At 40.6% G+C, this 14,588-nt stretch overlaps 1 protein-coding gene across 1 annotated transcript in view; it reads right to left on the bottom strand.

Annotated features, from left to right (window-relative positions):
* LOC112454224 (protein madd-4) overlaps positions 1–14,588 on the bottom strand; it is a 183,309-nt gene that overhangs the window by 19,685 nt on the left and 149,036 nt on the right. Inside the window, 5 exon segments of the mRNA XM_025015491.1 lie at positions 355–453; positions 1,800–1,902; positions 5,005–5,134; positions 5,513–5,654; positions 13,493–13,822. Coding sequence (XP_024871259.1) covers positions 355–453; positions 1,800–1,902; positions 5,005–5,134; positions 5,513–5,654; positions 13,493–13,822 — 804 coding nt within the window.

Raw genomic sequence — 14,588 nt, 5'->3', positions numbered from 1 at the left:
ATTTCGTACGCGTAACAACCCAGTAACATTTACGCGGTGGGTAAAGGGAGCGTGCAAATCGTGCACAACCATTAACCCTGTTTCCATCTGGGCAGTACGTTTTGCAGTAAAACTCGTAGTTGAGATAGCAAGCTGTGCCGTGCTCTCCGCACGTGTGTGAGTACGTGCACACGGGTGGATAGGTGCGTGTGTGTTCGTGCGCTTGCGACTGGACCCTGCACGAGTGCACCTAAATCCGTGATTGTGGCGAGAAGGCTTAACGTTTTCGCTCTTAAATGATACGAACGGGACAACGCCGTGTCTCCGCTTGTATTCCAGCGCGTTTTACTCGCGTAGAATCGTATGCACTCTCACCTCGCTCCATTTATCGGTCTCCCACATCGGGCAGGACACGGTGTTGCAGGTCTCCTGAATGCGCGGTTTGTGCGTGCTGCTACACTTGTGGTCGGTCAGCTGTAACGACAAGGATTTAATATATATTATTAGAATTTAATATATAATCGCTTCAATTTTAATAATTAGATGTGAGACTTAATACAAGTGTACAAAAGTAAAATATCAGAAAACACGGAAATGAGATATTTCTCGTTGCGAATATTATACGGCGAGGTATCGACAATATTACAGAATTATTCATAAGTCTTTATGAATTAATAAAGATGAGAATTCAATCGTATCTCAGAAATTTAATTTCGCAGATCATCAAGATATTTGTGTCGCTAATATAAAAAAAAAAAAATGTAACAGAAAAGTTTCGTTAGGGAAAAGTCAGTCGTAAATATTCTGCATAAATTCTGGAAAGATGTCTGAAGCTGTAGGCTGCGTAGGACGTCCTGCATGTATGAAATATGAACGTACACCGCCTATACGTACGTTATGTACGTGTGCGTGAAAGCTGTCGGACGGGGGAGGTTTTACGCGCGGTGAGCGACGACGTGTACTCGCGAGGAGAGCAAGCTCCTCGAGTTTAAACGAACCGAACTGGGTTAGGGATCGCGGGATCTTCTTCCGTAGACCGTCGAGAAGCGGGACAGGGCTGCGTATGTAAATGCGACTCGCAGACAAGTACGAAAGTACGGCATAAAATTCCCTGAGATGAGAGGAATGGTTAACGTTCCGTCCGCGCGGAAGCGCGACGGAATTACGGCCGTGTCTAACGTCAGTGGCGAAATGTGAAAAATGTGGCGTTTTATCGTGTGCACGCGTAACGCTGATTCCGTCGCGCCTGGCAGATTTATTCCAGAAAGATTTATTTGTCTTTACACCGTAAAAAGCGTCGACACCCTCTCTGGGGGTGGGCAGACGCAAACACACCCCACGGGATTTTCGAAACCGAGTTACCGTCGGCATGTACTGTATCGATTTCTCGTATCGTTTGGACAAATATGTATGAACAATTTAATTATGATATCTCAAGCTTTGAACGCTTTGCATGAATGACGTTTATGTCATCCCTCTCTCCCGATAATAGATTCTTTAATAATTAGGGAGAAGATGGATATATATAAAATTAATAGCATATTCATTGAATGAAATAATAAAGAGCAATAACAACGGTGTGAATAACAGTTTGTTAAATTTAAGACAAATGCCAATAATATCGACAGCTAAGACTATTCCACAATGTGCGAAATGTTGAAACACGGTTGAAATTCGAGCGTAGCTGTATACGTTTCATTTCGCGTTATTAAGAGATAAGTAATATCTCGAACTCCACCGAGATCATCATAGAGTCTAGGAGAAAACTCGACTAAACGAAAACTTCATTATTGAAGAGCCTTTCTCTCTCTCGGATTTACCTTCGTGGTTTCGTTCCCGTTCTCCTCGGTACAGAAGACGGACCTCGTTCGCGAACCGCCGCCGCAGCTCGCGCTGCACGCACTCCATTCTCCGTTCATCCACCTGGAAAAGATTGAGAAAGGAAGTTCGCTCAAGGTGTGCATATCACCAGGAATATCTTATAACGAGATTAAGTTTGTTACGAAGTTACGCGGCCGCATTCGCAAAATTGCGCGTGCCAATGATTAACATTCCACCTTCGTCGGTGGAGGAAAAAAAACACGATAACGGCAACGGTCCTTACGGTTATTTAAAGTCGGTGTAAAAAATGAACGTGCTGCGTCAACGTCGGCGGATGTAAAGTTTATGATCCGAGGATGGCGACATGCTGCTTGAAACGCGCGCGTTTAAAATGCGGCGGGCGCTCTCATCGATACGTTTCTCGTTCTTTTACATCGGTGGATACGTTCATTTTTCACGTTCGGTATACCCGTGGGTTGTCCGAGTTCCAAAACATGAAATAGAACCTTGCATGCGGCACTGCCCAAATCTCGCCGCCGCACTCGCTCCCTCCATTTTCCATTCGTAACAATGCGGAATTGTTCATTCCGTAATACGACACAATGTTTGCGTCAGTTATACACGCTGAACGTGAAGGGTAACGCGGCGAAACTTCAAACACACGTATATGTAAAATAAAATAGTCCCTCCAAGATGCGTATACATTTTCTATTTCAATGTGAAAATAATCATCCCGAAAGATGTTTTATATCAATCACACTTTTTCCACAAATAACGCATTTCGCGTTTCTTTTATCTCGTTGGAAGCTTTTTCGATTTACGACGTTGTGAAAATTTCCGCAGTATCATTCATCGAATAAATGGTATAGAAATAGCTTCGCTTTTGACGGTGGATATTTTGATTCTAAAATGCCAAAGCGTTTCTCTATTAAAACTCACGACTGATATCTTTGATAGTTTCCCCAGCCTCAACATATCGGCGGGAGAGAAGATACCGATTTGCTGGGCATTTACCAAGTAATCCGGGTGGAGTGCCTTCCATCGACGTAACGGGCTTTTTATGAAACTGTCAAAGTCACTCTCGGCATTTTTCATGCACGACGCCGTAAAAATGTTCCGTGTACGAGCGATTGCGCTAAATGACAAAGTGAAACGGTAAACTCTCTCGCCCATGTCTCTGGGTTTACGTAGCGGGATATCGATCATCGATTATACCGCCGACCTTGCCGATCTCGCCGAGCCTCGACATTCTTTCCATCGTGATCTTCAAAGTCATCTTTGATGCGTTCAATTTCCGGTGGCAAAGCCGCGCACGCATTAGGTATAAGGATGTTCGGTGGAGAAGCCACGAACGCCAAGTGATCCCCGAGATTCGAAATTAATTACCGTCAGTCTTTTCAATTTTCCACCCCCTATACGCGTGTCTGTTTCCCAAAATTGCACCCGACGACGGACTACCGTGTCGTGTCGACGTGCTACTTTTGACTTTATAATTATGTTAAGATCCGTTCACGGCCTAACACGTGTTACCAATATCCGCGATGAATTCATAATGTATATGTGTCAACATGGCTATATCTCGCGGATTTTACCCGATAAGCCATCTACCGTAGTGCTCGCTTATGAAACTCATTATAAAACACGTCTATTGCCTGCGTCTTTCAATATAAACATAAATTATACCATGCATTATCGCAAGTATCGTAATACCAAGAACAAAATCAAGAATTCATTGTAATTATTATTTCTGTAATATATTTTTCTATAATATACGAGATCTGAGCTATCGCTATCTCCCGCTTGAATACCATGCTAGATAGACAATTGAATTTTGATAAGCATTCATGATTCGCGGTCGGATGTATATGGAGATCGCTTAAGCCTCAGCGGTAAATAACCAGGGGATAAGTCGTAATGTGCGATTAAATCATAACTTCCGGATTGCTATACCTCAAAGCGCGGTTGCGGCTTTTCACGGCGGTCGGAGTTCCGTTCCTCTCTGGGGAGGGAAAGGTGGGCCCCCCGTTTAGTCGGTTTCAGTCGAACTAAATTCAAACTAAACTCGCGGCCACTCCAATCAAGCATTGACCGATTCACAGCCGTTGACCGATTCGCTGGGCGATCGATGCCGCGCTGCTAATTTATCAACGGAAACGGCTCATCGACGGTAATCGCGGATGCGCGATAATCGTCTTGTCGAGCTACAGACGCCCATCTTGATCGTTAAACGATACGATCCGATTAGTGACACTGTCGTCGCAGGCACGCGTATCCCCAAACCGGCAATTTTCTCGCGTTCTCGCCGATCGATTTGATCGAGTGACGTGAGATAGATCGAGTGAGATATATTACAGCGCGCGAAAACCGTCCGCTCGACGAAACGAGCTAATACGTCTCCCAAACGCAATTTTACCACGTGCAACTGGCGCCTGTTACACAGCACGATTTCTGCTAATTTCTCGCCGAGTAAAAGCTCGCGATCTGATCGTTTAAAAAACACAGCGTTCTCCATTACTTTGCTTTTAGTCGCAAACCCAAAAGCAATCGTTTGCGGAACAGCGGCAAAAGACAATCGGCAAGGGTTTGGTCGATCGTCCCGCCGAATATATATCGAGCCGTGAATTCGAACACAAAGAAGAGAGATTCTGTATACCGGACGGCAAACTTTCGACTCCACGACTTCCATCCATAGTGTCCGCTGGATCCAGAGAGAGAATAGTTTGCGGGAGTTTTTGTCCGGGAGTCCCCGTCGACTCGCGGCGCAGTATCTCGTCGTTTGTCGGACGATTTCCATCGCGAAAACTCGCTTTAAATCGCAGTCTCGCAACCCTTCCGCGAAACGGAAGAGAAATATTGTTGCAGGAACAAAGATCGCTCGCATACCGAGTACCGAGTACCACTCCTCAACTTCTCGCTCGCTCCTCGCTTATACTTTCTTGAAAATCCCGAGATATCGTACGAGAAATGCGATTTGTTCGCAAGTTAATGCGAGATATGGAGAAAGTAACATTTTCTACATAAACGGGGAATGGATATTTTATTGTTCGGCGGGACGAAATCGCGCGCGTGCAGTTCGCGGGGTGAGGCACCTATAATATCTACCTCTCAATTGTACACGCGAGTGTGTGGCCTGACGTTTCTTTGACGTATAGAACGTGCATGCAGTTCTACCGTAGATAGTTTAGTCTGTCCGAAAGTACTCACTTCGTTGTGCAAGGGTGCGTGTTGCACGGCATTACGGGCTTCACCGAAGGTCTGCTGTTTGCATCGCAATAGCTGTCCTCCACGACGCTCTCGTCGGCCGATTTGCACACCGCCATCCCTATCTTGAAACCTATTAGCGCAAAAACGTGACCGGCAAATTAGCCCTCCAATTTGACGGCGAACGTTCATGCAAATAATGCTCGTGAATTTCATTCGTTATCTTCTTGTTCAACGACGTGCCTTTTTTTAGCTCTCGAAACAGTTACATAATATACATTTAGAAATTATTGAATATAATAAAAAAAAATCTCAAAAGTAATGAGAAATACTCCTCGAATTATAAGAATCATAGTTTGACATATCTTTGTGTACAAATTAAATAAATATATGGATACTTCGGAGATGATACCTTCGAAAATCGACAAACTTTCGCATAACATTGAGTTACTTTGTTCATGTAATTGTTTGCATAGGGAAATATGGCTAAATTAATTCAGTAATTACCAACCTCCACCGCAGGACTTGGAACAGGCGGATATCGATTCCAAACTCCAGGAGTATCGCGATTGGCAGCTTGATCCATTCCCTCCGCACACGCCACACGCATCTGTGTTCTTGTTACTACCAACTCGAAGGTCGCAACCAACCTTCTGCAACAGAAATCCACGCTCGATTAATGAAACACGTCTTCCATATAATGGGTTTCAACCGCGGTTGTCGTTATTACTTCCCAACACATTGCCAGAGACAAATAATATTGCCTTAAAGAATCGTTAAGAACACGGTTATTTCTGTTCTGCCATTTTGTAATTCGTCATTGATAAAAGAGTGATGATAATGGCAATTAAAAATGTTACTGGCATTTTAAGTAAAATCAAAATTAATAAATCAAAATTATTATCTTAACATGAATTGAAAGAATTTCAAGGATTGATTGTGTGTAAGAGAGAGAGGAAGAAAAATTGTAGATTTTCTCTCGTTTGTCCAAAGTTCTGCCAGCAAGTATTAACAAATTGTCGTTCGGCGCCGAATACAAAAATTTTTACAGAATTTTATTGCCAATTCAGAAGTCGCATCGCACTTATATCGATTTACTGTTTACGTGACAGGAAATTTTTCCCTGTTACGGCTCTGGTTGGAGCTGAAAGAGTTTCGCAGTATCGGCGGCATCCCGGACACATTAAGAACGTTGACGAATGCTGGCGCGTCATCGGGATTCATGCGAGAACGGGAAACGTCCTGCGAAAATTCCGGATCTTTGAGGTGGAGAAGATGGTGCTGCGGAGGGAGCTGGAGGAGGTGAGAGCTGACGTCGATTCGTGACCTGGCTCGGACGGCAAACTGATTTGTCATTCAGGTTGCATGGAGGTTTGCTCGGAGGTCGGGGAGTACATTATTCATCCCTTATCCTGGGCGAGAAGAGTGAAGCAAACTGGAAGGCGAAGGCGGCGCGAGCGAAGGTGGGACGCGCCTCGGTGATGCCGGGAGAGTAAAAAGGAGAGGGACGTGAGCCTAACGAGAGGGATCTCCCTCGTACGATCAACTGCGGTGGCGCCGAGATAATCCGAGATTTCGTCGCAGTGACCTGCGACGCGAATAAATCGTTCGTTCCAATTACCTACGCGCTTAAACTTCCGGAGTCGGCAAATCCGAGAAGACACGCGTCTGATGTTCGACGGCACGAGAGTGGAAAACGAGGAAATAGTAAAGTCAATACAGAACGTGATTCATGATTGCCCTGTTTGTCTTCCCTATATATAACACGCGAATGTCTGAGAACAGTCATTATATAGTCTGCTATTTTGGCGTCTTGATTTAATTATATATTTGTGCGCGTCGAGATACGATCATTTTAAACTTGATTGAGGATGACATTTTTTAAATCATTTATTTATAAATGCAATTTATCCAATTACACGTTCTTCCCGTTTAGCTTATGAGATAGTTATAAGCGCTGCTTTTCTTAGTTGCTATAATATCGAATCGCACAAATTATCCATCCGCTATGATGCATTCATATCTTCTTTTATACATACGATTTCGTGTAACGATGTCGTTTAATGAGAGCTAGACATTGCCGGGCGAAAATTGCACGCTAAATTCGGTACGGCGTGCGCGCGGCACGACGGTCTCCATTTCGGCCCAATTGATCGTTCGATTTGGCTGCAGAATCGAAATCGGGCTCGATTATCGTTCAAGTTTCAAACGCTCTGCGAAATACTTCCATTAAACATTGGTGATCGTCATTCGGCGAATTGCGGCCGTTACGAGCGCAGTTTTATTCCGTGCACCCCAATGCAGAAGCCAGTTTACGTAGATACTTTATTTCTACGTTTTCGAAACGAGAGATTCGGCTCCCTAATAGCCGCGGTCGGCTTCACGCATCGAAAACGCTACACTAACGCGAGAGTGAAAATTGGCAAGAGAATGGGAGTGCTGGACAAAGCGGATTGACATATTCTTGCCGGCTAGCATAAACGGAAGAAATACGTTCTAATGTATACTGCCATAAAATCCAATCTTCTGCAAATAGCATGATCGTGAGAATATGTTTTCCTCCTTCTAAGATAGCTATATGTAGTCCTAATTAATCTGTTAATAAAAACTTTTAATTTACGATTGGTCTTGAAATAATAAATAATAATATTATTGTTAATTATTTATTGGCGAAGTAAAGTATCTCTAATTTAATATAAATTATAATAAAATAATGTTAGTAATATTAAAATAATTTATAAATATAATAATATTAAATAATAATATTAATTTAATGAATAATTCAATATACAGCAACGAGAATAGTTCGGCTTATATAACTGTAATTTCTTTTTCATTTTATCCGCCACCGCGAAGATAATTCATGAGAGAAACCGAAAAGCTGGAGGATCAACGTTCACCGGATAGGACGGACGGCTGGCATCCGGTAGACCTGGGATTTGCCGAAATTTAATTTCATACGAGAATGAATTTGTTTCGCACTTTCTCTCCGTCGTATATATGACGACAGGATCGAGAACGAGATATCTTAATAGACACGTATGTCTCTTTGTGTAAAAGACACGGCACACGTGGAGATGTGCACCAGATTAGGTTTACTTTCGCGAAAGTGAAAATCAATGATGGGGCCCCGATAATTGAAAGATAGGGGTCATCGAAGCAACCCGTTATTTCTGTAGGTAAACAAGACGGGAGAAAACGAGAATTCCTCTGGGCGTGAGAAATGAAATATCGCGCGTCTTAATGGTACTCTGCGACCCTCCTCTGGGCACAAATAACCGCTGTAATACGTGACGGCGAAAAATAATAAAGTTGGTGTTATTGCACCATTTATACATACAAATTGCTGTTATTAAAAAATATGCTATTACTCAAGATTATATCGTGTATTTAATATCAACGATAAGAGAGAGCATAATTTTGGAAGAATATTTTCAGATCAACATTACGTGATTTAAACAGTCCAAGTTATTTTATGTATCAATGTAACGAAATATCATCAAAGACTTTTATTTCGTGTTAAAGTTTGTCAAAGAAATTTTATTACAAAAGAAATTTGCAAAAAAATAAGACAATACTTTTTAGTACTTCTCCGGGGAATGCTTACAAATTCGAAATCGATTACCGAGCCAAAACATTCTCTATTCAGATTGAAATATCAGAGAGATTAGCAAGGACGATAATTGCTAATGTCTCGCGATTTTCCATACCGTAGCGATTTCGTTACGCAAATTTGACTGGCATTCAATTATTCGGCCTCGACATTCTATTCGATGTTCCATGTACCTTTCTGGTCCTTATAGCACCCCCGCTGTCGCTATCCCATTAGGATACCACCCAGCCTTTTCTACCAGCCTCGCACCATCGACATTTCCCCGCCATCGTGTCTCACCTTCCTTTCCCACTGCACTCGTTTCTACCTTTTAACATAGTTTTCTCGAGAATAGGATTTACAGAATGGAGGAAGGGGTGCTTAACCCCCGGGCACTTTATTCGCCTTCGTGTTTTCACTGGCACGATGAAATTTATTGTGTACCTGTCCAGGACTACACAGCTCGGGGATTCAATATGTACTTATCATACATCTATTTTCTATTATGCAGGGCGCGTTTTCTTGTCCAACTTTAGATATCGAGGATAATCCGAGAGGAAGGGCCCATTTCAATTTTGGAACATCAATTACTTCCGAGATAAGCAACTGAAAATAGAGAATTAGGTTTCAGAAGAGAAAAGAAGGAACCGGGCGAAAACTGGAAGATGGAGTAGAAAGAAATGGGCAATGGACTCCGAGTAGCAAATTTTTGCCTCGCATGGTTACTTTCTTCTCCCTTCTTCTTATTCTGCGGCATTAATCATGGTCAAAATCTTTTCAGAAAATAGCATTTTGACCGAAAGTTAAGAACAAACTTTAATAAGATACTTCAGCATACTTCGTTTAAAGAGTACTTTTTGTCTCATATTTATTTTAAGTATTCTCTTAGTTTCTAACAGTTTAATAAGAATGAGAAAACTATCTGCCATATATTTCTAAAGGATAATTTTTTTTTTTTTTTTTACTAAAAAGGAGTAGTAATGCTTAATATGATTTTGATAACAATATACAAAATACAAAATTGGCAGCACGTAATATTCGTTTTTCATAAGCGACGCGAATATAAATTGATATATTTTGCATCTTGGCTGGAGAAAAATTCAAATTTGCTTGCAGCGAAACAGTCAAAACTATATAGAAAGAGGTTTTAATTTAGACTTGACGAAAAATGTCGAAGGAACGCGGTCGCAGAGTGCTAATATAATACGTTATCCCGGAACACATAGGAAGAAGAACGCTGATGCCATCGCCGCAATTTCCGATTGATGTAATTTCTGAAAATTCGCTGTTCGCGCATCACAACGGGGGAACGGCGTAATAATTTTTTTCGCCCTGAAGATACATTTTAACGAGTGCGCGACGTAATGAAAAAGCTCGACGCGTCCATCGGGCGTGCCCTGCACAACGAAAGCGGGGGGACTCGGCACTTTTAATAACGCAAAGCCAGTTTGCGTTTACTGGAGTTTGCTTAATGCTTAATTACGTGGACTTCTCTGCTGATTAGATATTGTCCCCGCGACTGCGTCGCCCGACGTTGCCATTATGAGAATTCGTTAATTATTTCCCGGCATACCGCGAGCGCGCTATTCCCAGCGGTATTGTTAATCCGATTTCTTTCTGGTTGTTTTGCGGTATCACGAGTCTCATTTAATTTAGGATCAAACAATTAAGATTATAATGCTATAGGTCGAGGTCGCGCGCTATACTTCTTGGACGACTAAAATATAGAGAGATGTAAGATATACGATTTGCAAGGTTTAAATTTACACGATAGATGAAATAATCTTAAAATAATTTCTTATAATTTAACGTGATAATAATAGTTTAATTCGCATCATAAACTGACTAAATTTGAGTTAATTATGTAAACATTGTAAACGGACAGATCGTGCACGGAATATAATTAAATATCCGACTGTGTAGTATATTTAAGAATACTGCTTAATTAAAATCTCATTAATAATTATTAAGAAAGTATACACTTCTTAAAATATAGTTTTCTTCATTAGATAAAATGATCTGATAAAGAACGCGCGCAACGTTATTGTACAATAATACTGGCTGATTATCTCACGTTACGCTTTAGGAATATACGGTGTTTGCATACATGCACCATCTGCATATACACGTGTGACGTTGATCAAATTAAGTTAATGGACGATGAGATCGGGCTTCTCGACGCGCCCATGTTAAATATTAGCAGAAGACTGACCTGGCTGCTTCGTTACGTTAAGTTTTCTCAACGCGATGCGCGGAGCGTGCTGGCGTCGCGTCGTGGCGATGGCGGAAAGCAACGAGTTGCGAATACGTTTAAGGCACTACCTCGGTACATGCCGCCTACGCGCCGACGACATTCGCGCGAATCTCTTCTCCGACCCCGTAGTTTCTCTCTACTAACTCCAGAAGTTTCATCTTACAAAGTTTCGACAAGAGACGTGGCAATTGCGGTTAAATTCTTAAGTAACGCCTTCAGTTTAATCCTCGGGCTTAAGACTAGCTCCGTCAAAGTATTTAAGAACCCTGCTTTTATCTACTTAATTAATAATTTGTCAAATTCTTTCTGAATCTTACTTATTGACTAGTAAAGGGAAAAAAGTATTTAAAAAAAACCAGAAGCACCACGTGTACAGAAATAACTCTAATATTATCGCTCTTTACTTTCAGCTGCTCTGTTCTTTGATTAATTTAAAATCAACTTTTCATATTGAATATATTATCAATAATTTAATATAATTTGTACGTACGTTAATATAATTAATTTCAAATACAGCTTTTATGCACATGTAAAGGTTATACTCCAATTTATTGTTCCAGGCAACGTTTTGGGGAATATTGCTCAGCTCACACGCGACTCTTGATTAATTAATTGAGTAATTATTCGATCAAAATTACAGATCGGATTATATCGATGTTCAAAACGCGGTGACCAAACTAATGATGAATTTAATATGTAAATTCCCAAGGTACTAGGCAAATCGCGATCCATCGATTTAACAATGCGAACGAGTAGTTAAATGGATTAATAAATCAAATTGTTATTATGATTCAAACATCATTACTTCGAATTATTTACGCGTTTCAGATGCATTTCCATATATCTAGATAATCGATCCGTACTACTCGATATACTTGCACATGGAAAAACATATAGTGTTTCCTAGTAGTCAAACTATATATTTTCAACGTTATATTATTTATTTGCAAACATGCTTTTTTAACAACCGACTGTTTCTTAATAATTAATACAACTATCTCGCGTAAAAATATAAACAACGCATCGAGATTACTGGCCTTAATGCGCCTCGTTATCAGCTAAATTACGGTAAAATTAATGGAATGTAAGTATATCGCTATATTTCGATAATTAACGAGTAAAGGCCTTCACGTGTTGATCGACCGACAATTTATAGTGACTGACAAGCGGCGCACTGTACCTATCGCTTAATGCTCCTCGCATCTAATATACTGCGGTCTGCACGTGACAGTTCCATGGTTTCCGATAATGCCGCGGTTAAGAATCGATAATTATCCTGTTATTAGAATCAAGAGAGTCAAAGAATAGATGATCACTTTTGGCGATAATACTTTTATGGGGAACGTTCAATTGCAGTCTTAAATTATAATATCTTTCCGGTACATGAGGAAATAAGAACATATATTAATAGAGATTAATTTCTAATGTATAAATTCAACTATCTGTTCTTTTCGTCTTATTACTCTACATAAATTGAATTGTTTAAGAAATACAAATAATAAATAATATTAAGGCAATTTTTATATTAATTTTTATTTTAATTATCAATAAGAATGTCGTTCGCTTTGATTATTTTTTAGAAGAATATATAATATCTAATTTATGCATTTATGTCCGATGCCGTTTATGAAGTAGATGCTATATTCTCTCTCACATATAATACCGCATTGTGATGGACGTTCGAGAGCATCGGGATAAAGAGTCGAGTACGGTTGATTTTCAATTCAAGCGTCGGATCAATCACGGGTCACAATAAGCGTAGAATAATGACGTCACGGACCCAGCTCAATCCACCTGTCTATGCTAAAGCGTAAGATCTCAAAAATATGATAATCCTGCTTTTTCCATTTTGATTTCAATATTTTAGTTGGTAATATTAGACATTTGTAGATAAAATGTTGTTATTTAATCATAACTGATGTATTTCAAATGTGTTATGCATTATAATCAAATTTTCCATAAAACATTTTTTTTTAGAAACGTTAAAAGAAATGTACTGTTTTAAAAAACAATAATATAGTGCCCCAGAATTGGAGATATATACATTCTGTATATGTAAAAAAGACAAACTCGGTTATCTCGATTTCTCGACATATCTATTATTATCCACGAATCTAGATTGTCGTTATTTATAAATTTAGATAGTCAAGTCTGTCGACCACAGATTTTGCAAAGCGTCTTCAAATTTTATCGGCAGAAATGCAGCAGAATTTGCTAGCAGAATATTGTAGAAGATTGACTATAAAAACCACTATTCAACTGCCATTTTGGGTAACCATCTAAATGTTTCAGTTTAAAAAATTTTGTTTAAATAATTCCGAAATGATAGATTCTGCTCAGACTCCGTTGGCAATCTACTGTCGGATTACTTCGATACGCTCTGCTGGCAGAATACAAGTTTAATGCGGATGCAGTTGATGTCAATCTGCCGCAATATTGTGTTCAAATTTGCTGGCAAACCGCTGGAATACTAGTAGCATTTTGCTTGCTGAGAATTCTGAGAATAATGCAGATTATATAACATTTAATTGAATACTGTTTAACAGTGTTTTGCAAAAGCGCTTTGTTAGAAATGACGAAATATGCCGAGTATCTTATCTCTCTCGACAAAGCCGTCTATGACGATATAAAGAAATTTCACTCACCATACACTCGCCGTCTATGCACACGTCCGTGCCCTCCGCGTAACATCTCGTGCCATCCTCCACCTTATCCGCTAGTTGCACCACTATCGTCTCGTCGCTGTCGAATTGCAGGCTATCTGTGGAATCGCGCGGCATCGTCTTCTCGCTCAACGGCACTTCCTGCCGCGACCGTCTAATGCCGTTCTCGAGAGTCTGCTCGCCGCGACAGATCAAAGCGCACGGCCTAGCCGGATCGTAATGGGGATACCATTTGAGCAGTTGCCCGCTGTATGGCACATTGTTGAAGGCGGCGCATTGTGCCGCGCGAAAATCGTCCGATTTCTCGCAGGGCTGAAATCATAGAAAGGAGAATCCGTTGTCAGGCACCGGGCTCATTAAACGCTTCTATACGACGTCGTTACGTCACTACAAGGGTCTTCGAAAAACCGTCGCTTCGCGGCGACGAGCGACCCAAGTTTTTAGCATCAAAACTTGATTGTTCATAAGGATCTTATTCTTGGTTCATAAAGTGCTACCTCGGTTTGGCAATCGTTTTTTTTTCTGAACAACAGTTTGATGACAAGCTGTCATTGTGCTAATTTCAAATATGAAATATAACTTAGCAATATCGATTATAACAAATTCATTTTCCAATTCCGTCCTCGTCCTTCATTGAAGTTCTTTTAATTACAAAAAGAATATTTTCTCGTCTCAATGATAATTCTGTTAATATATAATAAAAATATTTTGTTACACGGATTCACGTAGAAGTTACTGCATGGAGAACAAAGTTTCCCAATTCCCAGGGATAGCTAATTAGAGCAAAATTATATTCCATTTATACTTCTCGAACTCGAGCTTGAGATAGCGAATCCAAAGTGAAGGATCGACGCCTAAGAGCCTAGAGTTAGCATCGCAAAAGTGCCCGCTAATTATCGTTATAATTAACCATTCCATAGTCGGACCGCGATATCTCTGGGGTATTTCTATCGACATTTTCGCCTCTGTGAGTTTACCTCACTTCTCGCAAAGTTAACGAGCAATGTAAGTTCGCCATGGAGAAACGTTCATTATCTTCCAACCCCTTGTCTTCTTACCTATCTTATTCGCATTGTAT

This window comes from Temnothorax curvispinosus, unplaced genomic scaffold (assembly GCF_003070985.1).
Source record: "Temnothorax curvispinosus isolate PA1 unplaced genomic scaffold, ASM307098v1 QBEX01004926.1, whole genome shotgun sequence".
Classification (NCBI taxonomy): Eukaryota; Metazoa; Arthropoda; class Insecta; order Hymenoptera; family Formicidae; genus Temnothorax; species Temnothorax curvispinosus.
Note: the sequence above shows the minus strand (reverse complement) of the source record. Positions and strands in the feature narration are given on the sequence as shown.